Source organism: Schistocerca nitens, chromosome 4 (assembly GCF_023898315.1).
Source record: "Schistocerca nitens isolate TAMUIC-IGC-003100 chromosome 4, iqSchNite1.1, whole genome shotgun sequence".
Lineage (NCBI taxonomy): Eukaryota > Metazoa > Arthropoda > Insecta > Orthoptera > Acrididae > Schistocerca > Schistocerca nitens.
In genome coordinates, this window is record NC_064617.1 from 518,792,253 (window position 1) to 518,809,519 (window position 17,267).

Consider the following 17,267-nt stretch of genomic DNA (forward strand, 5'->3'; position numbering starts at 1 on the left):
AATGCACTGACAGCCGTAAACAAATACACAGTCTAATTTCTCCGATTAAATTCAGTATAAAGCGATAGTGACTTGATGAATTATGTTATTAACGTTCAGTATTTTTCAGGATATGGTTGTATAAAATATTTAAGACCTTCAGGTAAATTCTGTGCGTGTCCGACGTTAAGACGACTTGCTTTGGAGAAAATTTTCAGGAAGAAGGTCATTTCGAAGAAGAAAGTAATAAACAAAAAAAGGTAACGGTTAATTGAGTTTATTTTTCAGGTAACATAATTTCACTTAGGTACGTACTTTAGACGTAATTTGCTGCTCGCGATTACGTGACTCATACTTTGTGCTAAATTTTATGTTCTATGAATTTACTTGTGAAGCGACGTCCTTGTGTACATTTACTGATTTTGACAATTATTGATTAATGAACAGTGTTATTACTTGCGTATATTATGCATCGCTTGGCTGCTATGCTTTTTCACTGACGTCATATTTTTTTTTTATTATGTGCCAGCTGTGCTTATTTATTTAAATTATAATTGTCACCTGATTAATTGTGCTGATGTGGTTAGATATGTAAGTTACACTTTGTGATTTATCTGCTTGCGCCTTCATGTTTACTTATTAAGATTACATATGAACATTTATTTGCTTATGTCGATGCGATGCTAATGACCTGTTTATTGTGTAAGGCATGTTTGCTGCTGTGCGTATGGATTTCACATTTACACATTTCTGTTTTGTTGTCATAACTACTCTTCAATTTAGAATATAGAAATGCTGATATACTGTGTACGTACATAGAGTTTAGGTTACACTATGGTATTAATTGTAGATTGTTCGCTTGGCAGAGCCTTGTTACAGGGATTGTGCTGCATCCACTTGTTGACATTCTGTTCTCTACTGGTATATTTACTCGCTATTGCTTGTTTTGCTTACGCTTAGTGCCTTATATTTTAAGATAGGAAAAAGAACTGCTATAATCCAACGAACGACATTAGTACAAAAAACTTCATGGAAGTCACATGAGTTGGACGTTTTATGGAAGCTGTATAAATTTATGCTAATAGGAAGGAAGCTAACGACATGACAGACCAAAACTAGGTTTAGACCATTGACAGTATTACACTGCATTTTTCGTGAGCAATTGAAATAAGAAGTGACACTTGACACAAAAAATACTCCACATGTTTGCTTCTGCTTTGATTCTTGAAGTGGTGTACACACTGTGAAATATTATGATTATTCACACTCCGTAATCGTACTTAATTACTGAGAGTTATTCGAACTAAGTCTGTTAGAGGTCATGTATGCATTTCTTTTATTTAATGATGGACAAGGAACCAAAATGTATCTTATAATTTATAATGAGTAGAAAATTTGGGTCAGATGGAATACACAGAGGTTGTGTGTGGACAATGTGTCTTCGGATTGCATGGGATGCTGAATTGAAGTTGCACTAGGATTTTATCTGTACTTGTTCGAGGAGAATGGGGGCTTAATAAAATTTGAATGCAAATAATTTTAATTTTTTTGCTTTAGCAGCTGTCTGTCCGATTACGAAGTCTCGTAAACGGTTGGCCCTGACTCGTATTATTACGCAATCTGACTGCATTGAACAATAACAATGAATGAAATGGAAATTTTCATTAACACAATTAATTAATTAAGTCCCCAGCAACTATAAAACCAACGCAACAACAAGCACAAGAGTAACTGTTCTGTGTGTGGGAGTGTGACTCAACGTACGCATCTGGCACGGTTCTTCTTCAACAACACAAGAATTTTTAAATAACATTTATACTGAATTAATTAAAGGAAATAAAAATACCATAATTACTCAAGAGAACCACAATTACACTCTAATCCAAGAACACAAGCCAGATGCTTTGTTGACTGAACCTGTAATGACGCATTATTTAAAACATGGAAATAATGAAAAATAAATCAAGTTTCGTTACCTTCATATATTGATGACAAGCACTCAAATTATTACAATATATCTCCACACCGACTCGCTATTACAACATCTCAACAAGAATTTTTCAGTATCACATCTCAGCAAGCACATCTCAACACGAACTGACTACTACGACATCTCAATAATCACTCTGCCAGTGGAGGCGGGCGAACAATGCTCTCTAGCGATCTCTGGCGCTGTGGCTCAGTGTAGCCACCTTTCAACTGTTCTATGGTTGGCTGGAGATAAGGTGGTAGGAAACAATGAATATCTTTGGCTTTCAAATGGAGGTTACATAATTTTTTTAACTGCATGTGTGGCAAATCATCGTAATACTACGCTCTGATTTGTTGATGATAGAGAGGATGGGGAGAGGGGGGGGGCGATCTACATCAGAAATAATGTAATTTGACACACCATTTAAATACCACACTCTGATTAGTTGGAGGTAGGCAGTAGGGGACGTGGGGCATGAAGTGCAGATGGGTTGTTTCCATCAGCTTCGATTTTTAATACCGCACTATGATTAACTGGAGATAAGGTGGGGAGGGGACGGGCAGAGTGTTTTTTAACTTACTACCAGCACAACTGGGCTCTTTTCTTACAGTATACTCTGAGTGGTCACATTCAAGAGCGGAGGAGGCGCCATAAAGTACACTGTTGGTCTATTTAAACATGTTAGGTTTTTAATACTGCACAATGACTGGCTGGAGATAAGGAGTACTGCACTGTCATTGATTAGAGATAGGGGTTCTTTAATTTACTAATGCAAGGGTTATTTCCTCCATATTGGATTTTTAATGCTGCTCTATGACTGGATGGAGAGAGGGGGGAGGGTGGGAAGTGAAGGGGAAAGGGATGGGGCATTTGATTTTCAGTTAGTGAATGACTGGTTATTGACATCTTGAGTTCATGGTCATCGATCATGTCATACATGACCTTTAGGATCTCATTAATCCCAGGAAAAGGTCAATGACCGTGTTCAAGGTCAGAGTGGCCAGAATGCCCAGGTGCTATGTCTGTAAAGATTCTAGCTGTCCCATAAGACAGATAGCTATACTACTACTAATAATTTTTCCATCGATTAACTAAATCCAGGCAGGGCCTACTTCGCTCCCTATGCACGCAGGATTCACTACACGCATCGTGAACCCAATTAAGCTTCGTGATGTCTCTCCACTGTGGGCTGCAAGCCAGTTTTCACAATTTGAACTGTGCTAAAGATGCTGAACTTGGTCTTCCAACAACTGTGAGTGTCTGAATTTTTGTAGCACTTTAGCATCCATGCTTCATTCTTCACTTAACTCGCTGAATACTAATTACTAACCTTTCGGAAAACAGACAGTCTTGAAGGAACCACAGAGACAGAGTTTTATATGCATTAAATGTGCACTGAAGTTGAGCAGTTCGTTCAGTTTTATGAATAAATGTAACGTGAATCAACTTGGTACACTAACTTCTCACTCCGGCACACCAGTCAATAGTCCTGAACTCAATTATCTTCACTGTCCCTTAACGAAAAACATATGAGATGGCACATTTCGAAAACTGATTCCGTGACCGGCCGTCATGATAAAATTAAATTAATGTTTCGTGTGACTTCAGCCGGACTGTCGTTTATTAGGAGTTGTAGAATGACAGGCATTGCTTATTCAAAAGGAAACATGCAACTACGAAAAAGTCCATGTTATATGTCGAAAGTTCGCTTCACAGTAAATTCAGTTACCAAAGCTTAGACGATATCAATATTCTACTAACAGTGGGCAGCTTTTACATCTACCACTATCACCAGGCTGAAGCGTGCTCTCAGAAACTTATACGTGAACCCAGCAATGCCTGCAAATAACAGCGGTACAAGAAGGCTCCATCAACGATTGTTGCCAGAACGAGTGCTGCTGGTGGAAAAACTACAACGACTGCTGGTGGCTTCCATCAACGTATCCGTCGCCACAAGGCCAAAGCTGCACAGTTGGAGAAGGTAGCACATAAACAATACTTCCGCTACCATTGAGAGAAGACATATAACCAATGGCTGATGCATCGCAGCATGCTCCACGCTAAGCTCAACTGCCGATAGCACCAATCGTAGTCAAATACTGAGGCGGTTAAATGGAACTTGAGTCATTGAATGTGACCTATTGAAGGCTTGCTTACGCACTGGTGATAACTGTACTACAGCGAGGCAGCTTATGTATGCCAACGGGTAACGCCAGTGTTAGCACAAAATCACACTAGAAATCTTATTAATGTAGCAATCAGGAGGCATCCCATCTACATAAAGTCGCCGAAGACATATCAACTGATGTCCCTAGGCATTATTGCTGACGGAAAACGTCGCCGTGGACGATGCTTCAGGTTCCGAGTTTTTAACTATGTGGTGAAACGCAGCTGTAGGTCAATCCCATTCGTGAAGACTGCTGAAAAATCACTGTACCAGAGAATTCCGAAGAGTGATAGAGCTGTCACATGCGCCAACTGCAAAAAAAATTATATCGCCAGCTACCAGGACTCTCCGACTTCAAGAGAACAATTACTAAATAGAGAGCACAGCAGCTGTCACAATTCGGAACGTAATGAGCTATGTCAGATTACCTGCTGCACTTCAGCCCAAGCAGCCTCTAACCACCCACTCACAGCAACCACCAACTGAAAGCAGCTGCCCTCTGGATGGCAAACTTCACTGCAGTTGATTAGTGCTGCAGTAAAGTTGACAAAAAATTGTTCAAATGTGTGTGAAATCTTATGGGACTTAACTGCTAAGGTCATCAGTCCCTAAGCTTACACCTGCTTAACCTAAATTATCCTAAGGACAAACACACACACCCATGCCCGATGGAGGACTCGAACCTCCGCCGGAATCAGCTGCACAGTCTATAGTAAAGTTGACCTTCCACGGAGCGTAACAGGGAAACTGCACACCAACAAACATGGCTATGATCGTACGCTAATGGCATCCACATTCAAGACGCATTTTACCGGAAAAGAAGCCACTCAAGAATGCCAAGAGTGCAAGACTCACTAAAAACCATGAGTTCATGTCAATGTATCTAGCATTAGATGTTACTCCAACACCTTCTAATGCCGAACCCTACCTTGAAACTCGCATATGACAAACCCAATTGGAGGCGTCTCCTGAGAGCTGCTGATCGAGCAAACGCCATCATCTTGGGGAGCATTTAACTCTACCATTTACTCTTGTACAGGTCAGCCTTATGTCCACGATATTGTGGTTATCAAAAGTATCCCATAGTATTTTATGGCAACAACATGGACTGTCACAATTAATAAAATATTTCGGAGTATCACGCCGCGGTCGAAGGGATTTCGCTTTAAAACCCAACGTTTCGTCCCCATCTGCGGAGGACATTTTGAAGGGGGATCGTAGCTTTGTTGAATGTCCGATTCACACCCTGGCTCGCTACAGACTACAGCAAAATTAGGCTTCCGCGCAGTGGTGTGACGTCACATGTTTTGAATACCGGAGCGCAACTGGACGTTGTCGATTGCCGTTGTCCGCTGTTACTGTCATACCATGGTAGAAGACTGGTACACATCTTCTTCAGCACCGGAATTCAAATTTCGTTCAGTTTCACGCCCTCCTCCTCCATACTAAAATTCCCGGGTGTTTCAAAATCTTTATGGCCTCTCTGTATTGCCTTTCGTGGTATCCGTTTGTGGCTGCCAGTACTTGAGTCCGGTCAAAATGAATGTGGTGGTCTCCTGGTTGTAAAGCATGTTCCGCAACAGCTGCTCTGTCAGTCTCCCCTCTACTGCAATTGCCTTTGTGCTCTTCGAGTAGTTTTTTGACAGCTATTTTTGTAGTGTGCTCGTACACCTCCCCACGACATCGCGGTAATTTACACACCATACGGAAGATACAAGATCACATAAAATCGGACAAGGAATCTCGCCAACCGCTGGAAAAAGCTGCAATTCACAGGATTTCGTGTAGTTGTGGGGAGGTGTACGTGGGTACTACAAAAATATCTGTCAAAAAATTACTCGAAGAGCACAAGGGCAATTGCAGTAGAGGGGAGACTGACAGAGCAGCTGTTGCGGAGCATGCTTTATAGCAGCTCCAAAGAGTCTCCTCAGGTCAGTGGCTATTAGTGGTATTGACCTGGCAGCCACAAAAGTACACCACGAAAGGCTGTACAGAGAGGCCATAGATACTGTGGACACCCCAGGAATCTTAATAGGAAGGAGGAGGGAGTGAAATTGAATGAAATTTGGATTCCGGTGCTGAAGAAGATGTGTACCAGTCTTCCGCCAAGGGCTAATAGTAACAGCGGACAACGGCCAGTTGCGCTCTGGTATTCGAAACATGTGACGTCACGCCACTGCGCGGAAGCGGAATTTTGCTGTAGTCTCTAGCTAGCGAGCCAGGGTGTGAATCGGACATTCAACAAAGCTGCGATCCCCCTTGAACATGTCCTCAGTAGTTGGGAACGAAACGTCGGGTTTGAAAGCGAAATCGCTTCGACCGCGGCATGATATTCCGGAATATTTTATTTATTGTGACTATTCCAGCAGTGGAAGTTTACATTTTACAACATGGACTGATCTGTCTTATGACTGTCTCTTGATAGCATACGACATTTAACAGCTATTCAGCACCGCAATGCCATCTCGACCACAGAGGGGTCAAGTGGACTATTTTCATTCCAAAGGAAACATATTCAAGTTGACTTACAGATCTCTATATGCCAACGTTTGTACCAATCAAATAGATAATATTATGCTTAAGAATGCTAAACCAGACTTTCGCATTGATAAGTCTTCAACTAAAATATGCAGATCTCTTAAAGATGGACCAGGCGATCTTTCTCACCATGGAACTCAAGAAGAACTGGAGAGGATAATATCATATCCTAAAGTTGATAAATCTGGTGGCTTAGATAACATAAGAGCCAAACAAAAGTCCTAGTAATTGTCTGATTCCAAAGTTATGGAGGAGGTCTCGTGTAGCTGCCACTGTGAAACAAGGCAAGCAAGTTGGCGATCAAAGGAGTTACAGATTAACTTCTCTTCTCCATGATTTCTACAGGATGTCTGAACGAATGATACATTACAGACTCTTAGAAACAGTTGAACCTCCCTTAAGCTGAATTTAGACAGGTAAGAACTGTACAGCCCAAGTACTAAATCTAATTCAGCATACTGAAGACGGCCTTGAGACGAGAAATGCACTGGGCTAGGATTTATTGATCTAACAGTAGCTTACGACACAAACAACCCTCAAATACTCCCGTGCAAAATGAATGAAAAAACTGAAGTTACCATCTTACATGAATGATTCAGGATCTCCTTCAAAATAAAAAGTTTATCGTTGTATCACAAGTTCAGCGCTATCGATGAAGGGTGCAACAGAACGAGTTACCATAAGGCAGTATTTTGGCTCCTCTGGGAAGGGAACTGATCTGTGAATACCAGGGGAAACCTTGAAAGAATTGTCAGTTTTCTAAACAGTGTAACTCTGAGAATAAGATTTGTAAGCCCATATAATGCTTACTACCTTTTAAGAGATCTTTTAGGAACATTTTTATATATGAACCACAGCTTTAGATCTGACACTTTTTTAAATTGTACTTTTTTTGTTCAAGTGAAGTAAACCATGCTAATTATTTATATATATCATAGGTACACATTTCTCAAAACAAAAACAAAGTAGAAGGGTTTTTTTCCTGTAAGTTCTGTACACTATTATCTTAAATTGTGGCACAAAATTTTTTTAAAGTATGATTATCAAAAATTTTCAGGGTTGTTCTTCAATAAAGCATTTTATTTTCAATCTTAAGTCGCAAGAGTATTCTACTTTTTAGTTAAACATGTTTTAAGACAGTATAGAAAATTTCAGCTCTCTATCTTTAATAGTTTTTAGCCAAAGTGTACCAGAAAATGAAATAATTTAACTTTCGGGAGATTCAAGTTAAAGTTAAAACTTGCTTTTTCTATTAAACTTGCATGGCACTAATGCATCCCAGGTCCATATTCATCTTGTTTCCTGTGTTGTTCTTCCTCCTCTCTCTTTTTCACACTTCTTATTCTTGCTTCTTTGGTGGCTTCCAACACCGACATTTTTGCTTCAAAGACTCTCCTCCAGTCAGTGGCTATTAGAGCTCGATGCATATTTAGTTCACAGTGCTCTCCCATTAGTTCAATAACATTAAGCCTTGACACTACACCATCATTGAAACATAGAACAGCGCCTAGCACATCTATTTTCAAAGTATTTAGACCTACTAGCATAGTTTTTGGTATCCATTCCCATATACAATTGTCGAAACAACAGCAAACGGTGACTAAACTCTCTGTATAAACAAAAGAAAAGCAACTGTAAACCTTTCCCAGGTTAGCCACTTAAGGCACTAAAAAGTAATAAAAGTCATAAAAACGAAACAAATGAGAGTAAAACTTTATTTTTGACAGAGACTGTGTGTCCTGAAAGTAAACTTTTTCTCGTCCAGACAAGTACAGAGAATATTTGAAGACAAAAATTAAAAAATCGATTTTTTGCCAGTTACAGTATTCACGTACAAGTCCCCTTAATTAATATTTACATCAGCTGTTACATACTGGGTAATAACACACAAAGTTTCATATACGCTGATGATCTCGCTCTCTCTTCCCAGAATGAGACCTTTGAATAGGTGGAACTAAATCTTAGCGCTGCTTTGGAGGAATTAGATAAATACTGCTGTAAGAACCAGTTAAAACCAAATGCCAACGAACCACGAATGTGCGCATTCCATCTGAGGAACAAACTGGCCGTTGGGAAACTTCGAGTTACTTGGAGAGGAGTGCAACTGGAACACAATTTCCAGTCCTTATACACTCCTGGAAATTGAAATAAGAACACCGTGAATTCATTGTCCCAGGAAGGGGAAACTTTATTGACACATTCCTGGGGTCAGATACATCACATGATCACACTGACAGAACCACAGGCACATAGACACAGGCAACAGAGCATGCACAATGTCGGCACTAGTACAGTGTATATCCACCTTTCGCAGCAATGCAGGCTGCTATTCTCCCATGGAGACGATCGTAGAGATGCTGGATGTAGTCCTGTGGAATGGCTTGCCATGCCATTTCCACCTGGCGCCTCAGTTGGACCAGCGTTCGTGCTGGACGTGCAGACCGCGTGAGACGACGCTTCATCCAGTCCCAAACATGCTCAATGGGGGACAGATCCGGAGATCTTGCTGGCCAGGGTAGTTGACTTACACCTTCTAGAGCACGTTGGGTGGCACGGGATACATGCGGACGTGCATTGTATTGTTGGAACAGCAAGTTCCCTTGCCGGTCTAGGAATGGTAGAACGATGGGTTCGATGACGGTTTGGATGTACCGTGCACTATTCAGTGTCCCCTCGACGATCACCAGTGGTGTACGGCCAGTGTAGGAGATCGCTCCCCACACCATGATGCCGGGTGTTGGCCCTGTGTGCCTCGGTCGTATGCAGTCCTGATTGTGGCGCTCACCTGCACGGCGCCAAACACGCATACGACCATCATTGACACCAAGGCAGAAGCGACTCTCATCGCTGAAGACGACACGTCTCCATTCGTCCCTCCATTCACGCCTGTCGCGACACCACTGGAGGCGGGCTGCACGATGTTGGGTCGTGAGCGGAAGACGGCCTAACGGTGTGCGGGACCGTAGCCCAGCTTCATGGAGACGGTTGCGAATGGTCCTCGCCGATACCCCAGGAGCAACAGTATCCCTAATTTGATGGGAAGTGGCGGTGCGGTCCCCTACGGCAGTGCGTAGGATCCTACGGTCTTGGCGTGCATCCGTGCGTCGCTGCGGTCCGGTCCCAGGTCGACGGGCACGTGTACCTTCCGCCGACCACTGGCGACAACATCGATGTACTGTGGAGACCTCACGCCCCACGTGTTGAGCAATTCGGCGGTACGTCCACCCGGCCTCCCGCATGCCCACTATACGCCCTCGCTCGAAGTCCGTCAACTGCACATACGGTTCACGTCCACGCTGTCGCGGCATGCTACCAGTGTTAAAGACTGCAATGGAGCTCCGTATGCCACGGCAAACTGGCCGACACTGACGGCGGCGGTGCACAAATGCTGCGCAGCTAGCGCCATTCGACGGCCAACACCGCGGGTCCTGGTGTGTCCGCTGTGCCGTGCGTGTGATCATTGCTTGTACAGCCCTCTCGCAGTGTCCGGAGCAAGTATGGTGGGTCTGACACACCGGTGTCAATGTGTTCTTTTTTCCATTTCCAGGAGTGTATCTTGAGGTCACTCCTGACTGGTTTGACTTCCAAGAAAAAGTTTCTGAATGTAAAACAAAAAGTACTGGCAAGAAGCAACATATTACTAGGGAGAAACAGCAAAAACACTTAAAACTACAGATTTATCTTTTTGTTACGTTGCAGGTGAATATTCTAGTTCTATTTGGCGCAGTTTTGCCCCTCCTAAACAAGTTGGTTTAACTCTTAATGAGTAGTGTAGACTCATTACTGGATGTCTGAAACGTATACAGCGGCAAAATCATTTAACTGGAACTGCCCCTCCAGACATTAGGCGTGAGATAGCTGCATGCAGAAGAAGGTATATCTTCCTCCAATAAACACCCATTAAGTGATCACCATCATGCGTCTTCAGGACTGACGTCCAGGAAAAGTTTCATCAGGGCAACAGACAACACTGAGCAGTAAACTTGTTCCCAACTATGTATGTGGAAGTCGAGGACTGAATACTACTGGATAACACCATCGGAGATTCTGACTGTTGACTTCACTCACGAAAGACCCTGTGGAAAACTCTGAATCGGCTCAGAGCTGAAATCGCAAGGTCAAAAGACAATTTACAGAAACTGGAGTATTGCACATAATCAAAACAAACTACAGATCCCTTATATCATTTTATACTATATCCTCCATGATATACCACTGATGACCAGATCTCTGCAAGTTTTGAAGCTGTTGTAATTGTCAAATATTGAATGAAAGTTGCTTAGACTGTCATTTTTGTGTGTTTTCACGTTATTTTAATGTATACCACTGTAGACTGTGTCACTGCCTTTTAATTTTTCAATTAGCAGTTAGGTTATAAATGTTCTTATGTTTATTTATGGATGCATCTTGCACGCTGCCGTTTGATGCTTTTGACCTGAATAAGTAAATGGAATATCTACATTTGTGATGTGTGTGCTGCAGTGACGACTAGCTCAGTACGAGACGCAGACATTAATGTCGCAGACTGCTGCTTAAGCGACACCACCATCAATGCCACCAGGGAGACAGGCCATGGTCCCTGTGGGATGCCTTGAAACCACTACCACAGAATCTTTTTCATCTTATCACCTCGGAGAACAAGGTCTGTTGTGAGCAGAACTCACCAGAGCTGCTGCAAACAAGTGTCTGTTGAACCGCCCCAGGAAAGAAAAATATATAAAAACAGATACTCACTGAAATGAGGAATGGGCAAGAAGAATCTGTTTCTTGATGCTGGACACCATTACTGCCTGGCAAGCCATCAGAAAATTTCAGTGTCAGAACAAGAAGCTGCTGCCGCTCTACGTTGGGTAAAACGTGATTTGCGAAGTTCAACGAAGAAGGGACCGCGCTTGAGGGTGTTTTTGCTCACGATTTCAAACGTGTCTTTGATGGTCGAGGAGCGGCAGCCCCAGTACCTTGCCGCCAAAGCTGAAGTTGTCAAAATTTCCTTGATGTCAGAAGAAGTAATGCACCACATTCTTCACCTAAAAAGTAGAAATGCTTCCTGTTGAACCAATTTAGCAACCTACTGGTAAAATAGATGCTGCCTGAAGCATGTACCACAATTTCTAATGTCCGCGACCAGGTTATTTCAAGTAGACACTACCCAGTAGCACGTAAATCTATAGAGGTGATGGCCCTTCGCGAGGCAGGAAAGGACACACGACAGACAGACAGGTTATTCAGCGTCCAGCTCGTGCTCTTCAGGTTCATCGAGTGATTGTACTACATGCGCCTACGCCAGGATATCAAGGCTGAACAGTTGCTGTCAAATGCCCAGCTTGGTTACTGCCACAAGTACGTGACGTCGCAACAGCTAATGGGACTAGTAGGAGAAGCACTGGATGCTCTCGTGTTCCATGAATACGTTGTGGCGGTATTCCCAGATATCTTCAAAGTGTTGGACTCTATGTGGCATTAGGGGTTGTTATTTCAAATATAACGAGAGGTGCCTTGTCACGTGTGTTGTTCTTCAAATCATAACTGGCAGGTAGGACCTTCAACGTGAGGACACCGGAAGACCTTTCTACTAGGCTACACACGCTGCCTGGAGTACCCCGACAATCAGGGGGTACTTGATACTTTACCCGCATTGCATTGTTGATGTTCTCGTCATCGACATACTCCAGCTTGTTCTTTACGTTGATGATACATCCATCTTCATCTGAAGCATCGGCGTTCATGCTGTATTGCGCTTTTCCCACCTATACATCACAATCTTTCAGACTCGGCAGTTAGAGACTTAAATTTAATTTTGCGAAAAGCCAAGCCATCAGGCTCACAAATATATGCTTTCCAGATGACTGACGCAGCTACAAGTTAATTTCAGTGACGTCCCATCAATGAGGACTGCACGATATCCAGACGTCACTGTAGACTGAAAATTTACGGGGTGTCTGCTGATCAAGGAAATCACAGGAAGGGAACAGAAAGTCTAGATGCCACGTACCCACAACCAAATCCGGACCCCACGTTACCTCCATAGCTTGGATGTGTTCTCTGCAAGACTCTAATTCGTGCGCTCTACGATAAGTTTCTGCAGTGTGAAGAAACGCTGTTCCCGGGTTCGATTCCCGGCGGGGTCGGGGATTTTCTCTGCCTCGTGATGACTGGGCGTTGTGTGATGTCCTTAGGTTAGTTAGGTTTAAGTAGCTCTAAGTTCTAGGGGACTGATGACCATATATGTTAAGTCCCATAGTGCTCAGAGCCATTTGAACCATTTTGAAGAAACACTGTGGACAAATACATTCTAAAGCTACAGTGTGTGCAGAAAAGGCACTGAGGCTTGTCGGTCACCTGCTATAAGGCTTCTCTTTAAGATATCACAGTGATACCATCTGATTTCTCCCACTCTGCGGTCTTTACTGCTTGACTGCACTCGAATTCAGCTGGAAGACGACATGGTTAAGAACAGACTAATAATAATAACTGCAGTGATAATGAATGACAATAACTACTGTCGCAGTAATTAATATAAAGTAACCCAATAAGAAAGTTGACGATAAATATAATGAAGAGATACAAACGTAAAATGAAGATTTTTTGGGCAAAACATAGGTGGTTTCAGAACTCCAACATCTCACTGGACAGTGGTACAGTGAAGTCCAGAGACAGAAAGAGAGAACAGGAGGTCAATTGCAGTGGTAAGACGATGCATCACTCTTTGCAGGAACTGATCTACTATAGGGGGGGGGGGGGGAGGATATCACTTTAATTGCAACTTCTCCGTCAGAATATAAAACTAACTGTGCAAGATAACAGTGACAGAAAGACACTGCTGCCTTTCTACGAAGTTCAGTAGCCTGCTGCTGCACAGGACTTGGTCTCACTGAATGTAACTAATGCGCTTCCAGAAAATAACCTGTGCTCTGCAGTATGTGTGAATTCTGCTCAGTTCGTGTTCATCCCATTAAGCGTATTTTATCCACAGATCTTTATCAGAAAATTTATCTGAAAGAACCTTCAGGTGAGAAAATAGTGAATTAAATCCTCTGACATTCAAAGTCATTGCTCTGGCATTCGAAGTCATTGTTTCTTCCCTGTTATTTACAACTGAAAATACCTTGCATCTGAGCAGCTCTTGTAGAGTGAAATACAGCAGAGTTCGGCACAAAATGCTACAAAAAGAACAGAATCATTTTGCCTCACCATGTCGCCCCCGCACATGCTACATGAGTCAAGAAAACATCCAAAAAATTTGATGTTTTTCGGACTTGAGAAAATTTTAGGCAACTCAAAAATAAGAGTACAAGCTAGGGTGAATACTGACAGTGTTTTTTTTATTTTTTTTTTTAGAAGTGTAGAAGACAGTACTTTACGATGAGCAACGCGTAAGGAACAAATAATGAAGCTTTCAGTCATTCGCAGTCTTCTGGCGGGAGGAGCGCTACGACGGTCACCTGTGGTTATTCTAAATTGCTATACCTTTACCGCGTTTAAAATTGAGTGTCCGAATGAATATTGGTTATCTAACAGGCAGATTAGTACTCTGTGACAATTTTGGGGTGGAGCAAGTGGTTATATCAACCAATCAAGATTTTAGAAAACGTTACTGCATGTTTCTGGTATTATTCATCCGCTAATTAGGCCCATATCACATTGTCAAAGACCTTTGAAAAAACTTTTATAAAACTAGAGCCATGCTCTAGTTGTTATAAAATATATGATAACAGTATTCTAGTACACCGTCAAAGTTTTTATAAAACGTCTTCTATGAAAGGTGCTTGGAAAATGTCTTTTATAGTGTAATAAGGGCCTTGGAAAACAGGATGAGGCAACAGAACTCCAGCAGGTATCCAAATCCAGCAACATAAGTTGATCCTTTCAAATTTCCAGAAACATAAAGAACGCAGCCCACCTGCTGCACAATAACCAAAATATATAACTGACATCTCAAAAACAGTAATCGAAGCCACGTTCGTATAGAAAAGAAATTATTAAAGAAACGCGTTAATATAGCACCTATCTCGATCAAATATCAAACCAGTATTACCTAGACTGCAATATCATACATGAACAAAACCGAGGCATTGAGAGAAAGTTAGCTAGTTTCTCACAGTATACAGCACAGTCATGAAAACTTTGCTGAAAATTTGCTGCAAACTACAAAATAATGGTAGCCCTCCTTGTCTGCGTGGCAGTAAAATGCACATCAGCAACAGGATGGAATTCGTGCCAAGGAAATGAAATTTCCGAGAGAAATGAGAGGTTGTGGCAGATTGGATCAAATTAGTAGTGAAGACAATAAAGACTGAAGATCTTTTGAATACTTGGCGAACCGACAGAAGACTTCTAAAAACGATTCGCCCGTGTTCTTCGAATGAGCAACAAGCGGTTGCCGAAACAACATCTTAAAATACGACCAGTTGGCAAAATATGTTTGAGCAGAAAAAGAACGACCTGGGCTTGTGGACTCGAAGAGACACAGAGAACTAACCTGTGGTATAGACGATGATGACATAGTGAGAAATACTGAAGCATTCGAAAGAGTAAAGGGAACAAGAAGTCTCCTGTAATCAGCAGACGACGAAGTGCGCGAATGTCAGACATACTGAAGAAGACGGTTTCTCAAAAATTATAATTGAAGAAAACACAGAATGGAAAAACGGAATATTCGGTATGTTGGATGATTTGAGAGAAGGAAAATCCTACCAAGAACTGAAGAAAACAGCAAGGAAATCAAAGAGGACGAAGTGAAAGGGAAACCTGCCTTTCTCAGATTTATGCTTATATCAATATAATATATAATATAATATATATTCAATATAATTTATAATCAATATAATATATAATCAATGCTTTGACTGTCTCAACCTGAATTTACCATTATTGTAACCGTCACCATCATTCTTATTATATTATCTTGATCTCTATTACCATCGTTATATCTGAAGCAGAATAATTTTCATCTGCAACTACTGTAAGAAGCTGAACGTGAATATTACTAAGACATAGGCTTCTAGTAGAGACATTCCATCTAATAAAGTGTGAATGTTTTACGCATCTACTGATGCTGAATACAGTAACGTAAAAGAGCTTTCAAAACTAGAATAGCTACTTAACCAACCATCATGGAGTTCATCAGCTCGAGCACATTCATCCTTGGCCCCGAGGAACGGTCTTCCTGTAACAGAGCGTGCTAGTTAGTTCATTATAATGGTAACTCCAATGAGTGACAAATTTGCCCAAAATACAAAGGAAACTAGCGAGAGATACAGAAAAAAATGTATCAAGTTAACAAGGTTGCACATTATGGATGTTCTGCTAATGATCACAGTTTAGAATTTGAAGCTTTTCATTACGGAATAGCTGAATACGATAGTTATTAAAGGAAATAATAATTTTTATCAATTTGATATTGAACCGACTTGACATAAGGAATCACTTGAGGACAGTATTTGTGTTATCTACGATTTAGCAACGTTCCAAGACAGTTTACACGGAAAGTAAAATCCATTGTTGCATCCTCCTTCCGCGACATCCGATAAGCCACACGTGCCTCCCTGGGTAGTGCATATGGGGAGCACCTCAGGTAGCTGAGTCTTTGTTGGTTGAGTACGGATTTGAAGAACCTGGTGTTCCTGATCTAGTGTTTGGTGAGCGCCGCCATTCCTCTGTAACCATAAGCTCTAGGCATGCTTTTTCGGCAATATGTGGCCTACGATGCAACATTGTGCTCCCAAGGAACAGAGATCTTGATTAATCGCCCAAATCGTGAGGATGGTACAAACGTTTACTCAGAAAACTCAGTCTCAAGATCTGCTGCATGCTACTGAGGCGAAATATTTGTTACTGGACAACATATAGGAAGCTGCTGCACCTCCACTGCATAAGGCAAGCCGGCCGGAGTGGACGAGCGGTTCTAGGTGCTTCAGTCTGGAACCGCGCGACCGCTACGGTCGCAGGTTCGAATCCTGCCTCGGGCATGGATGTGTGTGATGTCCTTAGCTTAGTTAGGTTTAAGTACTTCTAAGTTCTAGGGGACTGATGACCTCACATGTTAAATCTCATAGTGCTCAGAGCCATTTGAACCTTTTTTTTTTTTGTTTTTGCATAAGGCAAACCCAAGCAAGTGATTCTCTGTTTGCCTGGAGTTTTATTTCACCATCTACTCGTGTGAATACCATGGCCTCCACAATTCGCAAAAATTCACTCCCATTTGGTTAGGTAATCCGTTTGGGAGGGAAAATACTTGTTTAACATACAGAGGTAGGCAGAGTAATTATTCTCGTCAGCAGTCGTTTTCAAATGTGAAGCAACGTGTGCTAGAAAGGTATGAGCACAATGAGGAAAGGTATTTATTGTATCATGACATTGAAAGAGTCCTCAAAAGTTTGTCCGGGCCTCTAGAATCCTTTAACACAATGCGGAACGGATGAACGTGGCCCTTACTAACAGTGTGATTTGGGCCTTAGAATAACAGAAACGTCATACTCGCTTTCATTGTGGGTTCAAAACATTTCGTTCACGCTTCGAGAACCCAACCCTGTTGAAATGGTAACACGAAAATGTTCTCTGCGTGATAAATACCCAGCGGTCTATTCCATAATATTGAGAGCGCCTACGACA

General features: G+C 42.0%; 1 protein-coding gene across 1 annotated transcript in view; it reads right to left on the reverse strand.

Annotated features, from left to right (window-relative positions):
- Positions 1-17,267, reverse strand: part of LOC126252960 (uncharacterized) — a 168,291-nt gene that overhangs the window by 117,723 nt on the left and 33,301 nt on the right. The window contains exon 2 of the mRNA XM_049953975.1: positions 15,766-15,822. Within this exon, the coding sequence (XP_049809932.1) occupies positions 15,766-15,798 (33 nt within the window). The 5' untranslated portion in view covers positions 15,799-15,822. The remainder of the gene's footprint in view (positions 1-15,765; positions 15,823-17,267) is intronic.